Source organism: Staurois parvus, unplaced genomic scaffold (assembly GCF_062004578.1).
Source record: "Staurois parvus isolate SC_StPar_1 unplaced genomic scaffold, SC_StPar_1.0 ptg000534l, whole genome shotgun sequence".
In the NCBI taxonomy this organism is placed as follows: Eukaryota; Metazoa; Chordata; class Amphibia; order Anura; family Ranidae; genus Staurois; species Staurois parvus.
This window is the reverse complement of record NW_028318330.1, coordinates 903,587-924,818: the sequence shown is the minus strand read 5'-3', so window position 1 is coordinate 924,818 and position 21,232 is coordinate 903,587. Positions and strand designations below refer to the sequence as shown.

General features: G+C 45.6%; 1 protein-coding gene across 1 annotated transcript; it reads right to left on the bottom strand.

Moving 5' to 3' along the window:
• Window positions 1-17,097: 17,097 nt before the first annotated feature.
• On the bottom strand, window positions 17,098-18,280 carry LOC149451531 (uncharacterized). Its single transcript, XM_089690591.1, has one exon. The coding sequence runs from the start codon at window positions 18,248-18,250 to the stop codon at window positions 17,270-17,272; it is 981 nt and encodes a 326-aa protein (XP_089546717.1). The 5' UTR covers window positions 18,251-18,280; the 3' UTR covers window positions 17,098-17,269.
• Window positions 18,281-21,232: the final 2,952 nt, after the last annotated feature.

The following is a 21,232-nucleotide window of genomic DNA, read 5'->3' as shown; positions in this document are numbered from 1 at the left end:
AGCATGAGGAGGCGGTACTGGGGCCCATGGCAGATTTCGGGCCTGGCAGCAGCAATGGGAGGCCCGTAATCTGCCAGCACCCTATGACAAAAAATGGAACACACCAGCAGTGTGAGGAGACCTGAAAGTGGCACATGGCAGAGTGTGGCGATGGAGACAGCAGCAATGGGAGGCCGTACAGGGACCCATGAGAGACTCTGGACCTGGCAGCAGCATGAGGAGGCGGTACTGGGGCCCATGGCAGATTACGGGCCTGGCAGCAGCAATGGGAGGCCCGTAATCTGCCAGCACCCTATGACAAAAAATGGAACACACCAGCAGTGTGAGGAGACCTGAAAGTGGCACATGGCAGACTGTGGCGATGGAGACAGCAGCAATGGGAGGCAGTACAGGGACCCATGAGACACTCTGGACCTGGCAGCAGCATGAAGAGGCGGTACAGGGGCCCATGGCAGATTACGGGCCTGGCAGCAGCAATGGGAGGCCCGTAATCTGCCAGCACCCTATGACAAAAAATGGAACACACCAGCAGTGTGAGGAGACCTGAAAGTGGCACATGGCACAGTGTGGCGATGGAGACAGCAGCAATGGGAGGCCGTACAGGGACCCATGAGAGAATTTCGACCTGGCAGCAGCATGAGGAGGCGGTACTGGTGCCCATGGCAGATTACGGGCCTGGCAGCAGCAATGGGAGGCCCGTAATCTGCCAGCACCCTATGACAAAAAATGGAACACACCAGCAGTGTGAGGAGACCTGAAAGTGGCACATGTTTGGGGCATGATTCATGGCGGATTTAGTCAGTTGTGTCAGGAACTGGTGGTTTGAAATCCAGACTAATCCACGCCTGATTCATTTTCACAAACGTGAGTCTCTCCACACTTTGGGTGGACAGTCGTGTCCTCCGCGGAGTTACAATACCTCCTGCCGCACTAAACACGCGCTCAGATGCCACGCTACTGGCCGGGCATGACAGCCTTTCAAGGGCAAATTCAGCTAGTTGGGGCCAAAGGTCAAGTTTCGTTGCCCAGTAGTCAAGGGGATTGTCTACCTCGGTTGGCAGGGTGCTGTCCAAGTAGGCCCAAGCCTGTTGTTTGAGGTCCTGCTCCAGGTCCACCTGATGCTGCTGCTGCTGCTGCTGCGGCTGGTTAGTAGTTTCCTCACTGCGCTGGTGAAGAAAGCTACTCATCATCGACTGCAGACTGAGGCAGCCGCTGCTGGTGGAGCTGCCACTGCTCCTACCACCCCACCCCTCCCCTGCTGCCATGGCAGTGGAACGCGAGCGCACAGGGCCCACAGTGTCTGAGGATGGACGTTGGCGCACAAAGGCAGAGACCAACTGACTACATAGGTGGTTTTTATAGTACTTTATTTTGGCCTCCCTCTCAGCAGGTGTGAAAAAGGCCACCATTTTTGAACGGTAGCGAGGGTCCAACAAGGTGGACATCCAAAAGTCATCCCTCTGTCTGATGGTTATTATTCGGCTGTCGCTACGCAAGCAAGCGAGCATGCTATGGGCCATTTGTGCCAAGGAATGCGAGGGACTCCCTGCCTCCATCTCCACAGCATACTGCCACGGTGCGTCTGGGTCCTCTGTCTCCTCCTCCTCTACCAGATGCTCCTGCTCCTCCACTCCTGTCCGCTGAGTGGAAAAACCACCCATTTCACTCAATAATTCCTGAGCACAAATGTCCTCCTCTACCTCCTCCTCTTCTTCCTGTCCTGCCCCCACAGGGGTCATGTGGCATTGAGATCTGTGCGCCACGTCTACCGCACCCTGACCAGCCATTGTTAACAGCATTTGTTCCAGGACGTGCAACAGAGGAATGACGTCGTTCATCCCATAGTCCTGCCGACTCACGAATAGCGTGGCCTCCTCAAAGGGCCTGAGCAAGCGGCAGGTGTCATGCATGAGCTGCCAATGGCTGACATCTAAGTTACACAGGGGAGTACCTTTATCCGCTTGTAACATCAGGAAATCGGTGATGGCCTTTCGCTGTTCGTAAAGGCGGTCTAACATGTGTAGGGTTGAATTCCACCTTGTTGCAACGTCGCAGATCAGGCGATGCTGTGGAATTCCGTTCTGCCGCTGCAGCTCAAGGAGGGTGTGCTTTGCGGTGTAGGAATGGCTGAAATGCATGCAAAGTTTACGTGACATTTTAAGGATGTCTTGCAGTGGGATGTTGGATTTTAGGAACCGCTTGACAACCAGATTGAACACGTGAGCCATGCATGGCGCATGGCACAACCTTCCTTGACGCAGAGCAGACACCATGTTCTTTCCGTTGTCGGTCAACATGGTTCCGATTTTCAGTTTGCGCGGAGACAGCCATCTGTCGATTTCTCTGTTCATTACACTGAGAAGTTCCTCCCCTGTGTGACTACGTTCGCCAAGGCATACCAGGTGCAGCACAGCGTGACACCATTGCGCCCTGCACATGTGATATGCCGGTCGGGTAATGGGACTTGGCACGGGGGTGGCGGCTGAGGACACGAAGGAAGAAGAGGTGGTAGAGGCGGACATATTTTGTGGACCAAGGACGTCCAAACGTGGAGGCAAAAGCGGTGTGACCTGTCCAAGTTGCTGGTGCGGCTGTGCCGGCACCACGTTCACCCAGTGGGCCGTAAATGACATGTACTGTCCCTGACCGTAGTTACAGCTCCACACGTCGGCGCTGCCGTGCACTTTGGCAGAGACCGACATGCTCAAAGACTGGCCCACCATGTCTTCTACATGTGAATGCAGGGCTGGCACTGCCTTTTTGGCGAAGAAATGACGGCTTGGCACTCTCCACTGCGGCGCGGCACAAGCCATCATTTCTCGGAAAGGTGCTGAGTCCACCACTTGGAAAGGGAGGGACTGCAGCACCAGCAACTTGGACAGGAGGACGTTCAGCTTTTGCACCGTCGGGTGCGTGCTCGCAAACTGTTGTCTCTTGGAAACGGATTCCAAGAAAGACTGCTGACGGAATCCGTGAAGAGGAGTAGCAGGAGAAGGAGCATCTGAACGAGCGGAAGATGCCAACGAGCGACAAATCCCCTCAGCAGAGGTGTTGGAGCCTTGACTGGCTGATAGAGGGCGATTGACGTCGGGTGACGGAGCAAGTAACGGAACGGGTGATGGAGCGGGGGCTGGGGCAGGCAGAACCGCCATATCTTTATCATGGTTTTCCCAGGCCACCAAATGGCGACGCTGCATATGCTGACGCAATGCTGTAGTCCCAACATGGGCCCCCTGGCCACGCTTGACTTTCTGGCCACATAGTCGACATACGGCTACGTTTACTTCCTCAGGCGGCTTGACGAAAAATTGCCACACCGCCGAGTAGGAAACTTTGCCCCCGCTACTCCTCACTGGCTGACTGCTACTTCCTCCGTGCACACCGGCACCACTACTGGCCGTGGTGGTAGGCTGCAGTGGAGCTGGTGCTCTACTCCGTGGCCGTTTGGCTCCACTGACACTGCTGCGACCCTGCTGCCTCCTGGGCAACCCACCGACTGTTTTGCTCGCTGGCAAGCTGGCACCCTCTTCTCCTGATGATGCGGAAGCAATAGCCTGATGACGACGAGGCTGCCAAGTGCGATCAGCCTCATCATCATCAATTAGGGTCTCCGCCTCACTACTAGCCCCCTCGGCTGCGTGTGGGTCAGGAGACAGACCTGTCTCTAGACCGGCTACCGAGCCACTCTCCTTGCCACTACTTCTTCGCCTGGCTGCTGAAGAGGCGGATGTCTCCCCCCGTTCCTGACCGCCCTCTGTTAGCTCTTCCTCACTGTACAGTGGGGCTGAGCCCACAGCATGCGATACTTCGCTTGGTGAGGGAACACCAAAGGACAGGGGCAGGTAGAGGACACGTGATTTCAGTGGGCTTGCTCCCGGGCCATGCTAACTAACGGTTGTGTCTGACGTACCCACCGACCGTTGGCTGTAGGTGTCAGAGGTGACCTGGGAAGAGGAAGACGACCGAGCCAACCAATCGATGACGGCAGGGTTGTCGGTGGAGACACGACCGCTGGATGACACCGGGAGCACTGGCCTCTGGCTGCGACTAGTGCTGCCTCGACCCCTTCCTCTGCTGCCACGTCTGCTCGCTCCTAAAACATTGCCTCCTCTGCCACTCCTCTGCATGTTGTCTGACATACTCTTTAATTAAACGATTCTGTGTACCTGAGTAACAATTCTGTGTCCCTGAGTAACAATTCTGTGTCTGTCCCTGAGTAACAATTCTGTGTCCCTGAGTAACAATTCTGTGTCCCTCAGTAACAATTCTGTGTCCCTCAGTAACAATTCTGTGTCTGTCCCTGAGTAACAATTCTGTGTCTGTCCCTGAGTAACAATTCTGTGTCTGTCCCTGAGTAACAATTCTGTGTCCCTCAGTAACAATTCTGTGTCTGTCCCTGAGTAACAATTCTGTGTCTGTCCCTGAGTAACAATTCTGTGTCCCTCAGTAACAATTCTGTGTCCCTGAGTAACAATTATGTGTCCCTGAGTAACAATTCTGTGTCCCTCAGTAACAATTCTGTGTCCCTGAGTAACAATTCTGTGTCCCTCAGTAACAATTCTGTGTCTGTCCCTGAGTAACAATTCTGTGTCTGTCCCTCAGTAACAATTCTGTGTCCCTCAGTAACAATTCTGTGTCCTTCAGTAACAATTCTGTGTCCCTCAGTAACAATTCTGTGTCCCTCAGTAACAATTCTGTGTCCCTGAGTAACAATTCTGTGTCCCTCAGTAACAATTCTGTGTCTGTCCCTGAGTAACAATGCTGTGTCCCTCAGTAACAATTCTGTGTCCCTCAGTAATAATTCTGTGTCCCTCAGTAACAATTCTGTGTCCCTCAGTAACAATTCTGTGTCTGTCCCTGAGTAACAATTCTGTGTCTGTCCCTGAGTAACAATTCTGTGTCCCTCCGTAACAATTCTGTGTCCCTCAGTATCAATTCTGTGTCTGTCCCTGAGTAACAATTCTGTGTCCCTAAGTAACGTTTCTGTGGCCCTAAGTAACGGTTCTGTGTCCCTCAGTAACAATTCTGTGTCCCTCAGTAACAATTCTGTGTCTGTCCCCGAGTAACAATTCTGTGTCCCTAAGTAACGTTTCTGTGGCCCTAAGTAACGGTTCTGTGTCCCTCAGTAACAATTCTGTGTCCCTCAGTAACAATTCTTTGTATGTCCCTAAGTAACAATTCTGTGGCCCTAAGTAACGTTTCTGTGGCCCTAAGTAACGTTTCTGTGGCCCTAAGTAACGATTCTGTGGCCCTGAGTAACGTTTCTGTGGCCCTAAGTAACGTTTCTGTGTTCCTGAGTAATGTTTCTGTGTCCCTAAGTAACGTTTCTGTGGCCCTAAGTAACGTTTCTGTGGCCCTAACTAACGTTTCTGTGGCCCTAAGTAAGGTTTCTGTGTCCCTAACTAACGTTTCTGTGGCCCTAAGTAACGTTTCTGTGTCCCTAACTCTCTCCCTCAATACAGCCAGGTCTGCCTCTCTTGAATGACTGGAGGCAAATGGAGAATTCTAAAATGGCCGCCATTTATAGCTCGACCATTACACAGTGCTGGCTGGCTGGCTGCTGATTGGCTAATGCGATCACATGTCATGAATGAATGCATTATGGGTCAGCGCGCCTTGTCTGCGCGCCTTCCCAGACATCCCCGCTCCGTCGCCGCACATGTCGCCGCCATTTTAGGAAAAATTTCGATTCGCGCATCCGAAGTATGCTAATTTTCGGATTCGTCGCGAAACTAAATTTTCCTAATATTCGAAACGAATTCCACTTCGCCTACTTCGATTCGCTCATCTCTAGTTGCCGGGTGTCCTCGCTTTCCTCAATTCTGTACTCACTTCATTTACAAAAGCAAACTATGTGAGTGGAGAAGGTGATTGTATCCGGCTGGAGCTCAGACCTGACAGGGACTCGGGATTTTGGGCCTCTTACGTCTAAGACAAATATAGTCTGAGTTGGAGAGAAGATAAAATATCATTTCTTCTCAGAGACATTCTGAGGGGTTTTCCACAATTTGTAATTGCTGACAATTCTTTTGTGGACATTCAGCTGTCAGTGGGGAAACCTGCCGACAGCTGAGGAGTCATCGGTTAGGGGTGTGACCGCCTGATTTCCGGCCAATCATTAACAGCCAGATATATTTCACACAGAATTCAGATCAGTCCATCAATTGTCAGCAGATGAGAATTCCAGAGAAAGCTCCACCCTCATTCCTTCTCCACCAATCAAGGATCTCACTCCAGTTAGCCAGTCATCGTGGGCATGATTTCCTTGACATCCATCATTGGTGTCAGTGAGATAAAATAAGCTCCATTGTAGGTGTCAGTGAGATAAAATAAGCTCCATTGTAGGTGTCAGTGAGATAAAATAAGCTCCTTGTTGGTGTCAGTGAGATAAAATAAGCCCCATTGTTGGTGTCAGTGAGATAAAATAAGCCCCATCGTTGGTGTCAGTGAGATAAAATAAGCTTCATTGTTGGTGTCAGTGAAATAAAATAAGCTCCATTGTTGGTGTCAGTGAGATAAAATAAGCTTCATTGCTGGTGTCAGTGAGATAAAATAAGCCTCATCCCTGGTGTCAGTGAGATAAAATAAGCCCCATTGTTGGTGTCAGTGAGAATAAAGTGTACCCCCAGCCCAGCATTGGTGATCAGTGGTGGTACTTACCTGATCCCACCCTCCCACTACCTCTCTGCTGATGTCACAATTATACTTTCACTGTAGGAAAGGAGATGGCGGCTCCCAGCAGTCGGGTATAATTGCACGGCCTGGTGATGGAACCCAGAGAGTGTTCCGGAGTCATCACCTCACTGCCACTCTGATGTGTCCTGGAACCTGCCAGACATGGAGATGATCATTTGAGAACACTTGGAAACAACAAGAAGGATCAAACTATGAGAATTTCTTGGAGCTGCAGTTCCTCTTAGCTCCACCAGGTGGTGAGCACCCTTTTACCCAAACAGGAAGTGATGTCAGGTACAGATGGGAAGTGATGTCAGATACAGACAGGAAGTGATGTCAGGTACAGATGGGAAGTGATGTCAGGTACAGAATGGAAATTGTGTCAGGTACACACAGGAAGTGATGTCAGGTACAATGTCAGGTACACACAGGAAGTGATGTCAGGTACAGACGGGATGTTATGTCAGTTATAGACAGGAAGTGATGTCAGGTACAGACAGGATGCTCTGGGTGAGAGATTAGTTGGAAGGAAGTGGAGAGGAGACATTGCTGTGTCTCCCAGCAGACAGAAGATGTCAGTAATGAGGCTCCACCTGATGCTGGCTGCTGGGAAGGTATATAATCCCCCCGTAGTTTTCATCAGTGCCTCAGTGTTCTGCCTGTGAGCCGCTTCCCTGCTGGATCCTGCGTCCTGTATCTTGTATACTTTCCCCTGATTCTGGTTTCCTGCATCCTGTTCCCCCATCTCTGCTCCCCTGATTCCCAGTCCCAGTCCCGGGTCTGCCCGGTGTATGTCAGCTTCCCTCCATTGTACACAGTGTATTATAGTCAGGTTGTTGGGTTGGTTATTTGCTGTCACATTTATTAGTCACTTTTGCTTTGTTTATGGTCTGTGGGTGTCGGAGGGTGTCGTGTACATTAGTAAACGAGACTTAAAGCGATTGTAAAGGCAACATTTTTTTTTTCTTTTAAAACAGACATGTCATACTTACTGCTGTGTGTGATGGTTTGTACAGAGCAGCCTGGATCCTCCTCTTCTCGGGTCCCCCACAGGTGCTCCTGGCCCCTCCCTCCTGCTGAGTACCCCCACAGCAAGCAGCTTGTTATGGGGGCATCCAAGCAGGCTCAGGAGTGAGCTGCTGCTCTGTGTGTCCACAAAGTCCCTTCTCCCTCTTCATTGGCTCACTGGCTGTGATTGACAGCAGCAGGAGCCAATGACCCCTGCTCCTGTCTCAGCCAATGAGGAGGGAGAGTCCCCAGACTGCCAAGGATCTTGTGCACATCGCTGGATCAGGATGGGGCTCAGGTGAGTATTGGGGGGGCTGCACAGAGAAGGGTATTTACCTTCATATATAGAATGCATGGAGGTAACAAACCTCCTGACTTTACACCCCCTGTAATCACACTCCTCCTACTCCGTCTTATTCCACATTTCTTAGGCATAGCCCACCGATCTGGTCATCCCTGCTGTCGCTGGATACCTGCATTCCTTACAAGGGTTTATATTCCTCACCAGTGTACTCTGTATACCGGGCTGTATACCACAACATCCTGACCATTGTACTATGCATGCTGGGCTTTATTTGACATACTCCTGACCACTGCACTCTGTACACAGGCCTAAGATATACTCCTGACCACTGCGCTCTGTACACAGGCCTAAGATATACTCCTGACCACTGCACTCTGTACACAGGACTGTATATGATATACTCCTGACCACTGAGCTCTGTACACAGGCCTAAAATATAATCCTGACCATTGCACTCTGGGATGGAAATCACATACTCCTGACCACTGCGCTCTGTACACAGGGCTGTATGATATACTCCTGACCACTGCACTCTGTACTCTGGGATGGAAATCATATACTCCTGACCACTGCGCTCTGTACACAAGGCTGTATGATATACTCCTGACCACTGCACTCTGTACTCTGGGATGGAAATCACATACTCCTGACCACTACACTCTGTACACAGGGCTGTATGATATACTCCTGACCACTGCACTCTGTACACAGGGCTGTATGATATACTCCTGACCGCTGCACTCTGTACGCAGGGCAGTATATGACATACTCCTGACCGCTGCACTCCACACAGGCCTAAGATATAATCCTGACCACTGCGCTCTGTACACAGGGCTGTATATGATATAATCCTGATCACTGCACTCTGTACACAGGGCTGTATATGATATACTCCTGACCACTGCACTCTGTACACAGGAATGTATATGACATACTCCTGACCACTGTGCTCTTTACACAGAGCTGTATGTGATATACTACTGACCACTGCACTCTATACACAGGCCTAAGATATAATCCTGACCACTGCACTCTGTACACAGAGCTGTATATGACATACTCCTTGTGACAATCAGACCCCAGCCCTTCTCACCAAACTCGTGACCAAAGGACTAGCCAATCTAAAACTGCGCTGTCACGTGCATAACAATGCCACACCCAGCTGCACCCTGTACAAAGATTTTCCAGCTAATGGACCACAATCTGTGTACCGGCGGCCTGAGAGAGATTGTTAATGGGTCAGGTTAATTATGCAATGAACCCTTCACACTGCCACCACCACTTTTTGTACAGAGAAAGAGGAAACCCGGCAATATCAGCAATAACACTATGATGTTTGAATAATCGTTTGTATACACAATGTCACTGCAGACAGATGTATGCAGATTTAAAACACATAGTAGCGCTCTTCAGAGGCAGGGATTCTTAGTTGCATTAAAGAGCTTTAGAAACAGTTCAACACTTTCAGAATGTAAGATTTTTAGTAAAAGGTCAAAAGGGTGCAATAAAAATATTTACAGAAAAATATGTAGCCAATATATATATAAATATACAGAGAACAATAACACAGCAAAGAGATAACAGAGAGAAGTTTAGAGGGTTAAAGTACTTGCCACACGTCCTGGGTTAAGCAGATTAGTTTTCAGAGCAAAAGGATTTCTTATCTCCCACTGTCAGTTTCGATGTTAAAACGGAGATTTTTCAACTCACCCCAACTCAGCTTAGCATTTTCTAGCAACTCCACAGGGTGTCTCCCTGGAGCAGTAAACCAATCGCCTCATTTGGGGAGGGAGGTGTAGGTGGAGACCTAAGCTATGACCAAAAACTCTCATAGCTTCTATTATGATTCATAACCTATTCTCGGGGCATTTAGCAGCCTTGAAATATCAGAAACAAGAACGAGCGCTAGATCTATAGGGCAGAAGCAGCTAGCATGAAAGGTAATTCCCTCAAAACCTTCTATATCACTGAGATCTCATATACCATGCAGCGCTAAAATTATTCAATAATATCCTCAAAGTGTGCTTAAATATCGTCTCTATTTAGCCAAAACGATTCAAATAGTAAATGAATATTCAACAATAATACAGGTAGGTGATGAGTCGTGACAGTCTCTTAGATATTTAAATCATAGTATGGTGACTTCGGTGATAAATATAGCTGTAGAATGCACTAACCAGAGAGAGCTTAATATTGCGCATGTAATAGATGGTATTAGGTAATCTGGGGTTGGGCATCCAGGACACAGATCTGTTGAAGAACGCCACCAGAGATAGTAGTATTTCAGCCAATATATCCAGGTTATGCAATCCAGATCCACCAGGGGGAGCCAGCAGTCTAGATGTCATCCAGGATCCAAGGCTCAGAAACACAGATGAATATCAGATGGTTGCAATCTCTCAGAGGGTGCCAGTAATTACCATGTCATCCCAGGGGATCCTTTAGGAGGCGGGCTCAAAGAAAAAAGAGCCCAAGCACAAATAGTTCCATAGTGCAACACCGTTTTTATTCAGAATTTGTATAAAAAAGATAATAGTGACACTTACACTTTTAATTTTCTGTTGGCATCTGGCCAGATGAGAGATCCACGTGGCTGAGTCACTGAGAGCAACTTCCTGACATGTTTCATGCGATGGCACATTATCAAAGGAAGCTGACTGCTCAGTGACAGCTCTTATATAGTGTGGGCGGCACATGCTCATTAGATGATCATGACGTCATCATTGGATGCTCGCGCATGCGCAGATCGTCCGCGTGGCAGCCATTTTGAAGAAGACCAAAAATGCATTGACTTCTATGGGGGATTTTTCTCAGTGGGAAAGGACATGTGAAGTCAATCAGTACAGAATCTATGTATTGAGCCACTAATTCTCACGTGTTTAGATGGTTAAATAAACACGTATATTCTAGTTTAAATAGCAGAGATTGTCTAGATCTCTTCCTTTGAATCCCAAAGTTGATTATATCCCCTCACTTATTTATTATAAATTTTACTCAGTATGTTTAATGAAGTGGTGGAACTACAAGTCTCAGTTTGCTAACGATCTCCATAGTATGCGCAGACCACAAATATAATTAGTCAACAGGCATTGAATACTTAATATTACACATTAAAAATAGACTGTATATATGAAAAAACAGTATATGCCTATAAAATAACAATGAATTATATGTATATAAAATATTAATAATCCATAAAAATACACAAAAAATGAATCCAAATTATATCTGTATGAGTATAATAGGATTATAAAACGCTCCATATACATACATAAAATAACATAATAGTTAAAAAATGTAAAATGATGTGCTTGATATTAGTTATGTAAAAAAATATTCTCCCGTGCATATCTTATATTTATGTTCACACCTATAGTTGACAACCTTTAATAAATATATTTGGTAAATAAATGTATAGATAAAAAATGGGTGAGCTACCCAATGCAAAAATAATAAAAAATATTAAAAAACATCACTCCCTAAAATATAGGATATTTTAGTGGCTGTGAATGAGTTTTCTTACTATTAAGATGAGTATTAAAATTAATGATATAATAAAATTCATAACCATAGACCATTTCCTTCGAAAATTGGAAGAATGTTCCCATAACTGTTATGATTAATTCTAAACAGAGGAGAGTTAACTAGTATCTATATAACAATTAATATCTAATTCCACATTCAAGCCTAGCGGTGCCGAGGTACACAACAGATAAATCCATTTCGTTTCTAATCTCGATACCGCACGGCGTTTAAAAATACCCCTCCAATGGCTATTTACAATATCAATTCCCATAAATTTCAAACCGTGCGGATTTTTACCATGGGCTTCCTTAACCCCTTGACGCCGACGTAACACAAATATGCGGCCTCACGGATGTGGGCTTTTTTCCGTGGGGCCGCATATTTGCGTACCTGTCTTTGTGCTGGGAGCGCGCCGCTCGGCGCGCTCCCAGCACCAAGACCGCGGTGTCACTGAGAGCCCCGGGTCCCGTTCTAACGATCAGGACCCGGGACTCCCGATTCCGGGTCACATGATCGCTGTGATAGCCTCTGATTGGCTATCACAGTGATCAATCACTGTGCAGCCCGGCCCCCTTGTTTTCTCTCTCTCTATGAATGGAGAAGAGAGATACATTGTATCTCTCGAACTCCTGACATAGAGAGATAAAAAAAAAGTTTGTAAAAAAAAAAAAAAAAAAAGATAAATATTAAAAAATAAAATAAAAAATAAAGAAAAATACCTAGATCAATGTTTGATCTAGTTCAGTACCAGGGTTAGTGTTTGGGTCAAGGTCAGGGTCAAAGGTCAGGGTCAAGGGCAAAGGTCAGGGTCAAAGGTCAGGATTTAAAAAAAAATTGGTGTCAGTTAGTGTTAATGTTAATGGCAGTGACAGTGTGTTTTATGTAAAAAAAAAAAGAAAAGACAAACAAAATGCACACTATTGTTTCTGGACTGTACTACGGGTACAAACAACAAATAACATACACATATATGGTATCGCTGCGATCAACAAGAACTGGAGAATGTATTTTGGGTTGTTCTTTGTTGGTAGGTTATGGTTGTAACAAGAAACACACAGTTAAATTTAAAAAAATGATTTTTTTTACTATTTTGGCCCAGTTTTCCTTTAATAATAAAAAAAAAATTAGGAGCTATCCATTACCATTTACCACCAAATGAAAGCCCAATTTGTCCTGAAAAAAACAAGGTATAATCCACCTGGATGTACAAAGTAGTTGTGACGATATGTACGGTTTTACTAACACATGTCAACGTTGCAGAATTGTGCTTAGGCATTTAGATTTGTTTTACCCTTAGGCGTGAAGGGGTTAAAGTGCATTGATACTGAGTGGTCTTTGAACCCCTTTTTTATATTTGAAAGATGTTCCCTGAGTCTGTCCCGCAACTTTCTTGTAGTTCTACCAATGTATTGTTTCCCACATTCGCATTCCAGTAGATATACCACATGAGTGCTGTAACATGTTATTGTTCCTTGAATGTCATATGTTTTACCAGTGATACTGGAGTGGAAACTCTTAATTGGTTTTTTATGTATTCCATTGTAGGTGCATAACATGCACCTATTGCAGGGGTACAATCCTTTATGGTTCAAGTTAAAGGAGAGGTTTTTGGGTGGCTTGACAATATTTGGTGCCAGAATATTCCTTAACGGTGGGGCTTTTTTAAATGTGATTTCAGGATGACTGGGTAATGATTCACCAAGTATAGGATCGTTCCTGAGAATGGGACAGTTTTTCTTACTAATTCTAGATACACTTCTATGTTGCAACGAATAGTTCGTAATGAAGGGACAGAATCTTTCATTGTTCCGTTGAACTTTAGGACCAAGGAGATTCTCTCTGTCCAAGTTACCAACTTCTATGATCTCCTTGTCCAAAACTTCAGTATTGTACCCTTTCTCAGCAAATTGTGCTTTGAGAGTATTAACTTGGGAAGTGTAATCTTCTAATTTATGGCAATTTCTGCGAATGCGTAAGAACTGACTCTTGGGGATCCCATTTAGCCATCTGGGATGATGGCAACTAGTTTTTGGGATGAAACTGTTTCTATCTGTGGTTTTAAAAAAACTTTTGGTTAAAATACTTGTCCCTTCTCTAAAAAGTGTTAAATCTAAAAAGTTTATTTCGTAGTAACTGTATTCATACGTCAGTTTGATATTATGATTATTATAATTTAAAGTGTTAAAAAAGTTAGTTAACGTGAATTCGTCCCCTTTCCACAGGAGTAAAATATTGTCTATATAGCGTTTATAAAAAATGAGGTCTGGCCAGTCCCTAGAATAAATAATCTCCTCCTCCCAGTTAGCCATGAAGAGATTGGCTAGGCTGGGGGCAAATTTTGCCCCCATATCAACCCCTGTGGTTTGCAAGTAATATTTGTCGCCAAACCAAAAATAGTTATGTGTCATTGCAAAATCAAGGAGTTCTAGAATCAAGGTTTTTTGTAACATTGAAATATCCTCCGATTCATTTAAGTAATGATCCACTGCCATCAAACCATCAGTGTGTTTTATGTTGCTGTATAGTGACGCTACGTCCGCCGTCACTAAATACGTGGGATGTTGTAACTTCATAGTTTTCACGTCCAATAAAACCTGTTTGGTATCCTTTAAAAATGCAGGAGTATTATTAACCAGCGGTTGTAAAAAGAAATCTATATACTCCCCAATGTGTGACGTTAGTGATCCTATACCGCTTACTATTGGTCTTCCTGGCCGTTTAATCGGATTTTTATGGACTTTTGGTAAGCAATAGAAGACAGGTAATCTGGGAGCAATAGGCCATAGGCAGTCCTTCTCTTTTTTGTTTAATATCCCTGCTTCATAACCTCTTTTCAGAATGCACTTAAGAGACTTTTTATACAACATCAGAGGGTTATTCTGTAATACTTGATGTGTGTTTCTATCATCCAATATATCACATACTTGTGTTATGTAATCTTTTTTGTCTAGGACAACCACTCCGCCCCCTTTATCAGCTGGGCAGATAACAAGCTCTTTTTTTAGTAAATCATCCTTCAGTTTCACAATTTCTTTTGGGCCGTTGTAGTCCCATTTATTAATTTTTAATTTCTGTAAATCCTTTAGGAGCATGTTCTTAAAAATAGAAATGTGGGAGTGCGGTGGAGGATTAAATAGGGAGGCATTCTTAAGATGCGATGATTTTATGTGTACCTGTCTACACAGGGCTGTATGTGACATGTTCCTGACCACTGCACTCTATACACAGGGCTGTATGTGACATGTTCCTGACCACTGCACTCTATACACAGGGCTGTATATGACATGTTCCTGACCACTGCACTCTATACACAGGGCTGTATATGATATACTCCTGACCACTGCACTCAATACACAGGGCTGTATATGACATGTTCCTGGCCACTGCACTCTATACACAGGGCTGTATATGACATGTTCCTGACCACTGCACTCTATACACAGGGCTGTATATGACATGTTCTTGACCACTGCACTCTATACACAGGGCTGTATATGACATACTCCTGACAACTACTCTATACACAGGGCTGTAAAATGACATACTCCTGACCACTGCACTCTATACACAGGGCTGTATATGACATGTTCCTGACCACTGCACTCTATACACAGGGCTGTATATGACATGTTCCTGACCACTGCACTCTATACACAGGGCTGTATATGACATGTTCCTGACCACTGCACTCTATACACAGGGCTGTATATGACATGTTCCTGACCACTGCACTCTATACACAGGGCTGTATATGACATGTTCCTGACCACTGCACTCTATACACAGGGCTGTATATGACATGTTCCTGACCACTGCACTCTATACACAGGCCTAAGATATAATCCTGACCACTACACTCTATACACAGGGCTTTATATGACATCTTCCTGACTACTGCACTCTGTACACAGGTATGTATATCATATACTCCTTACCACTACATTCTGTACTCTGGGATGTAAATCACATACTCCTGACCACTACACTCTGTACTCTGGGATGTAAATCACATACTCCTGACCACTACACTCTGTACTCTGGGATGTAAATCACATACTCCTGACCACTACACTATGTACTCTGGGATGTAAATCACATACTCCTGACCACTGCACTCTGTACTCTGGGATGGAAATCACATACTCCTGACCACTACACTCTGTACTCTGGGATGCAAATCACATACTCCTGACCACTACACTCTGTACTCTGGGATGTAAATCACATACTCCTGACCACTACACTCTGTACTGTGGGATATAAGTCCTGACCACTACACTCTGGGATGTAAATCACATACTCCTGACCACTACACTCTGTACTGTGGGATATAAGTCCTGACCACTACACTCTGGGATGGAAATCACATACTCCTGACCACTACACTCTGTACTCTGGGATGTAAATCACATACTCCTGACCACTACACTCTGTACTGTGGGATATAAGTCCTGACCACTACACTCTGGGATGGAAATCACATACTCCTGACCACTACACTCTGTACTCGGAGATGTAAATCACATACTCCTGACCACTACACTCTGTACTCTGGGATGTAACTCCTGACGACTACACTCTGTACTCTGGGATGTAAATCACATACTCCTGACCACTACACTCTGTACTCGGAGATGTAAATCACATACTCCTGACCACTGCAAGGGGGGTGATGAAATAGTCATCACCTGTCTAACGTGCAGCATAAAAGAGTTCCAAGGTACATAAGGACAGATGAGCGAGGTCTTATAGGGACAGAGGAAAATAGTCATTTTAAGGGGGGACTGTGATGGATTTGGTAAAATGCCTATTTCGTTTCCTATTGAATATATATATTTTTTATACACATTTTATAAATATTTACTTTTATACTTTAATACATATGTTGTGTGAATATTTTCTGCCTGCTGGGCTTTGTGGTACTTTAAGAAATCCTTGCTTAAGAAATGTTTCGCTCACACACACCGACCCCCCCCCCCCCATCGTCCCAACTTGAGACAAAGGAATGTTTTTCTTTCTATAGATAAGACTTGGAAGAAGATCACACCTATACCATGACGGAGATTGTTTTCCTGTGGAAATGACCAAAGACTGATATAATACTTATGCTGTTGTCACATGACTCTGATGCTGTTGTCACATGACTCTGATGCTGTTGTCACATGACTCTGATGCTGTCCTCACATGACTCTGATGCTGTCCTCACATGACTCTGATGCTGTCGTCACATGACTCTCGCATCATTCTGCATATATAAGTTCACTTTCTCATTATAATAAACTAGAAGTATTCATAGACTGAACATGTGTGTCAGCGTGAGTCTCTTCCAATGTGCGCACATTCCAAAGCTAGCGTCATAAATTAGGAAAGGAACAGATAATCAACTGACATTTTTAGTCCTCTTCTAAATCAATATCATTATCAGGAAACGCAACTCCGACACCCAAGAAGGGCTGAAGTTGTGTCCTTCATTTCCAGGATCTACTGGCCACTCTGCACCCCGACATTTACTGCACTTCATCCATGTCTTTACGGGCCTCTCATCTCCTTATCAACTGTTTCTTCCATGATGAAGATCAGCCATGGAGTATATCTGAGGTGTATATCAGGGGGTGCTTCTTCCCCACATGAGAGCTGGGATGTCCAGCAACATTCATCTAGAAGACATTTCCCGCACTCAAGGCACTAATACACCTCCAGGGTTGTGTGGGACCCCTGATGTACAGGAAGACAGGACTTCAGTGAGGAACATTTCCCTCACTCAGGACAGGAAAGTGGATTCTTCCCCGTGTGAGATCTCTGATGTTTGTAAAGATTAGACTTCCTTGTAAAATATTTCCCACACTCAGGACAGGAATACGGCTTCTCCCCTGTGTGAGATCTCTGGTGTGTGTAAAGATTGGACTTACTTGTAAAACATTTCCCGCACTCAGGACAGGAATACGGCTTCTCCCCTGTGTGAGATCTCTGGTGTGTGTAAAGATTGGACTTACTTGTAAAACATTTCCCGCACTCAGGACAGGAATACGGCTTCTCCCCTGTGTGAGATCTCTGATGTGTGTAAAGACTGGACTTCACTGAAAAACATTTCCCGCACTCAGGACAGGAATATGGCTTCTCCCCTGTGTGAGATCTCTGATGTCTGTAAAGATTGGACTTTAGTAAAAAACATTTCCAGCACTCAGAACAGGAATACGGCTTCTCCCAGGTGTGGGATCTCTGATGTTTGCACAGATGGGTCTTCGTTGAAAAACATTTCCCGCACTCGGGACAGGAATACGGCTTCTCCCCTGTGTGAGATCTCTGATGTCTGTAAAGATTGGACTTCCCTGAAAAACATTTCCCGCACTCAGGACAGGAATACGGCTTCTCCTCCATGTGAGATATTTTATGCACATTAACATGGGATTTAGAACTGAAACATTTCCCACACTCTGAACAGGAATATGGCTTCTCCCCCGTGTGAGATCTTTTATGCATGTTAAGATGGTATGTAGAATGGAAACATTTCCCGCACTCAGTACAAGAGAACCTCTTCCCTGTTGGAAGGCCGGCCCGGTCCCGCACAGTCTGAGGTTCCTCAGGATACGAGGAATCCGATGGTCCATCTACACTGGGTGGTGCCGGATGGACATTGGAGGGAGCCGGGTTTTCTCCTGGACTATACTGTGTGATGTCCTCATCTTCTACTTTCCAGTCTGGAGACAAAGTGAGACAATCCTCGGAGGTTTTCCTCATCTCCCGGCCATGGACTAAAATACAAAGACAAAGAGAATTACTAGACAGGAGCTGATTGGTTCCCCCAAACCAGGACTCCGCCCACATCAGGCAGCTTGGTCTGTGAGGAGCGCACAATTCCACCCTCAAGGGAACTAGGAAATGGCTCCTCTGATCTCCTACCAGGTCATTTCTTTATTCATGGACCTTAGTCAGAGAGTGAGGAAACAACCAGAACTGTCTTTTATAGGAGGGGCAGTGATGAGGGGATTATAGGACGCGGGTCCCCACCCCCTCTATCACTCATCGCCATCTTCCCAACACAAGAAGTACTGCACCTCCTGATTTAGTCCATGATTTAGTCATGAAGAACAGCGGGGCTGAGCCCCACCAGAGGTCAGAGAGTGAGGATGGGGGGAGAACAACCAAGATGAAGACTGGACTGATCCTGAAGACCACCATCATTGGGGTATTGACTCCTCCCTCATTATCACTTTTTGTTTAAGGGTCCAAAGTTGGAGGATGTTATCACATTATTATCACCATGTAAAAGTCTGTGCTCCAATCACATCATCCAATATAAAATGTCCAGCTGGGAGGAAATGGGGGAACAAAAGAGACTCCATATTATGTATATATATAGCAGTGGGGGGAGAGAAGAGGTCAGGAGTATGTAATGTACAACATAGAATATATAGTGCAGGGGTCAGGAGTATGTAATGTACAACATAGAGCATATAGTGCAGGGGTCAGGAGTATGTAATGTACAACATAGAGTATATAGTGCAGGGGTCAGGAGTATGTAATGTACAACATAGAGTATATAGTGCAGGGGTCAGGAGTATGTAATGTACAACATAGAGTATATAGTGCAGGGGTCAGGAGTATGTAATGTACAACATAGAGTATATAGTGCAGGGGTCAGGAGTATGTAATGTACAATATAAATTATAGTGTAAGGGTCAGGGTTCATAATATTGATATTAAGTAATCAGTGGAACATTAAATGTTTACTGTAGACAAGTTGCAGAGATCCCACACCGCTGCCTCCCATCTCCTGAGACTGCACTCAGTGACTTGGGTCTGAGACACTACAGACATATCCCTCCACCCGGCACAGCCAGCAGACCACAGAGCAAGGAACCCTGGGAGAATTGTTCTGTCAGAGATCTTACTAGACCCGGGAATGGGGAAGAAGACTCAAAGCACACACCCCAGGTGCCTAGGTTAATGCTAATGGTGAAAACTTAACATTTTGCAGCCAGCTGAACCCCAGAATCTCCAAAAATCCAGTCTAGATATTTAAATTGTGTCTTACAGACTGATATTGCCAAGTGTTGACTCTACTCTGGACCAATCAGTGAGCAGTATGGGTGGAGGAATGGATTTAGTGTTCATGACCCACCTGTGCTGATCTCTGTAGGAGTGTCCTCCTCTATAAATGTCCCCGTTATTCCATCCTCCTCCATAGACTGCTGATCATCCCTCACATACGCCTCTTCTTCTTCTGCTTTCACCTCAAATTCTATATCGATTGGATCTCCACTCTAAATCAAGGAAATGAGAGAAAATATCATCTGTAAAATGTAAGATTTATGATTGTGACATCACACACAAAATCCACACATTGTCTCCCTTCACAGAAGCAGATCACATGTGATATGTGGGTACATTTCCCCTAAATACCGCATGCCATCCTGAAACTGTCCATTTCCTATCCCGTGTTGCGGTATTGGCCACAAACACTGAACACGCTCAGTAAATACCGCATGAACAGGCGTTACATTCACAGAAGGAAATAAAGAATGAAATGCATGCGGTCATTAATTAGTGGTGGAGACATGCGGCATTCAGGAAATGTGTACTGCTTGGTAAAGAGTGGGCGGCCGCTGGCATCCTTAACAACCAGTAAACAACATGGTTGTTAGGGACCGAGCGGCCGCTGCGTCCTAACCAACCGCTAAAAAAAAAAATAATAAAAAATTACCGGCAACAAAATATTAAGAAAATGTTGTAGGGTCCCCCCCCTCGGGTCTGGTATGGATTTTGAGGGGGGCTCCTTGCCAAAATGAAAGAAATACATACCAGACCCCTATCTGAGCATGCTGCTGGCAGGTCAGGAAAAGGGGGGATGAGCAAGCGACCCCCCTCCTGAAACATACCAGGCCATGTGCCCTTAACATGGAGTGGATGCTCTGGGGCGGGGGGAGACTTTGCTCCCCCAGAACACCTTGTCCATGTTGATGGGGATAAGGGAGTCTTCCCCACAACCCAGGCTAGTGGCTGTGGGGGTTTGCAGGCAGAGGACTTACAAAATGTAACAAGGGGGCCCTCAGATCCCTCACCCCATGTGAATGAGTATGGGGTACATGGTACCCCTAATTATTCACCCCAAAAAAGTATTCTGTTAAATACAGCAGGCAGTTTTTGACAAGTCCTTTATTAAAAAAGCAAAACTAAAGCAAAATGTCCCCCCGGTGTAGATCCATCATCAATCACGATGCTCGCTGTCACCGCTGACTCGGAAAGAAAAGCTCCGCTCCCAATGAAGACTCCCCTCTGTCTGACAGCTCTGCTGCCTCCTGCCACTAAATATACTAAGGGGCGGTGCCACTCGGTGACGTCACTGACCGGGGCATGTTGTATTGGTGATGTCACTGACCAGGGCATGTTGTATTGGTGATGTCACAAGAAGGCAATGACAGCGAGTATCGTGATTGGATCATCGATGGATCTACATCAGGGGGATATTGTTCTTTATTTTTGTTTTATCAAAAATTACTTCCAGTATTTTTTTAAACCACTTTTTTTGGTGAATGAATAGGGGTACTATGTACTCTATACTCATTCACATTGTGGGGGGGCCGGGATCTGGGGGCCTCCTTGTTAAAGGTGGCTTCCAGATTCCAATAAGCCCCCCACCCACAACCACTGCCCAGGGTTGTGGGGAAGGACCCTTGTCCCCATCACCATGGGGACAAGGTGCTTTTGGGAGGATAGAGT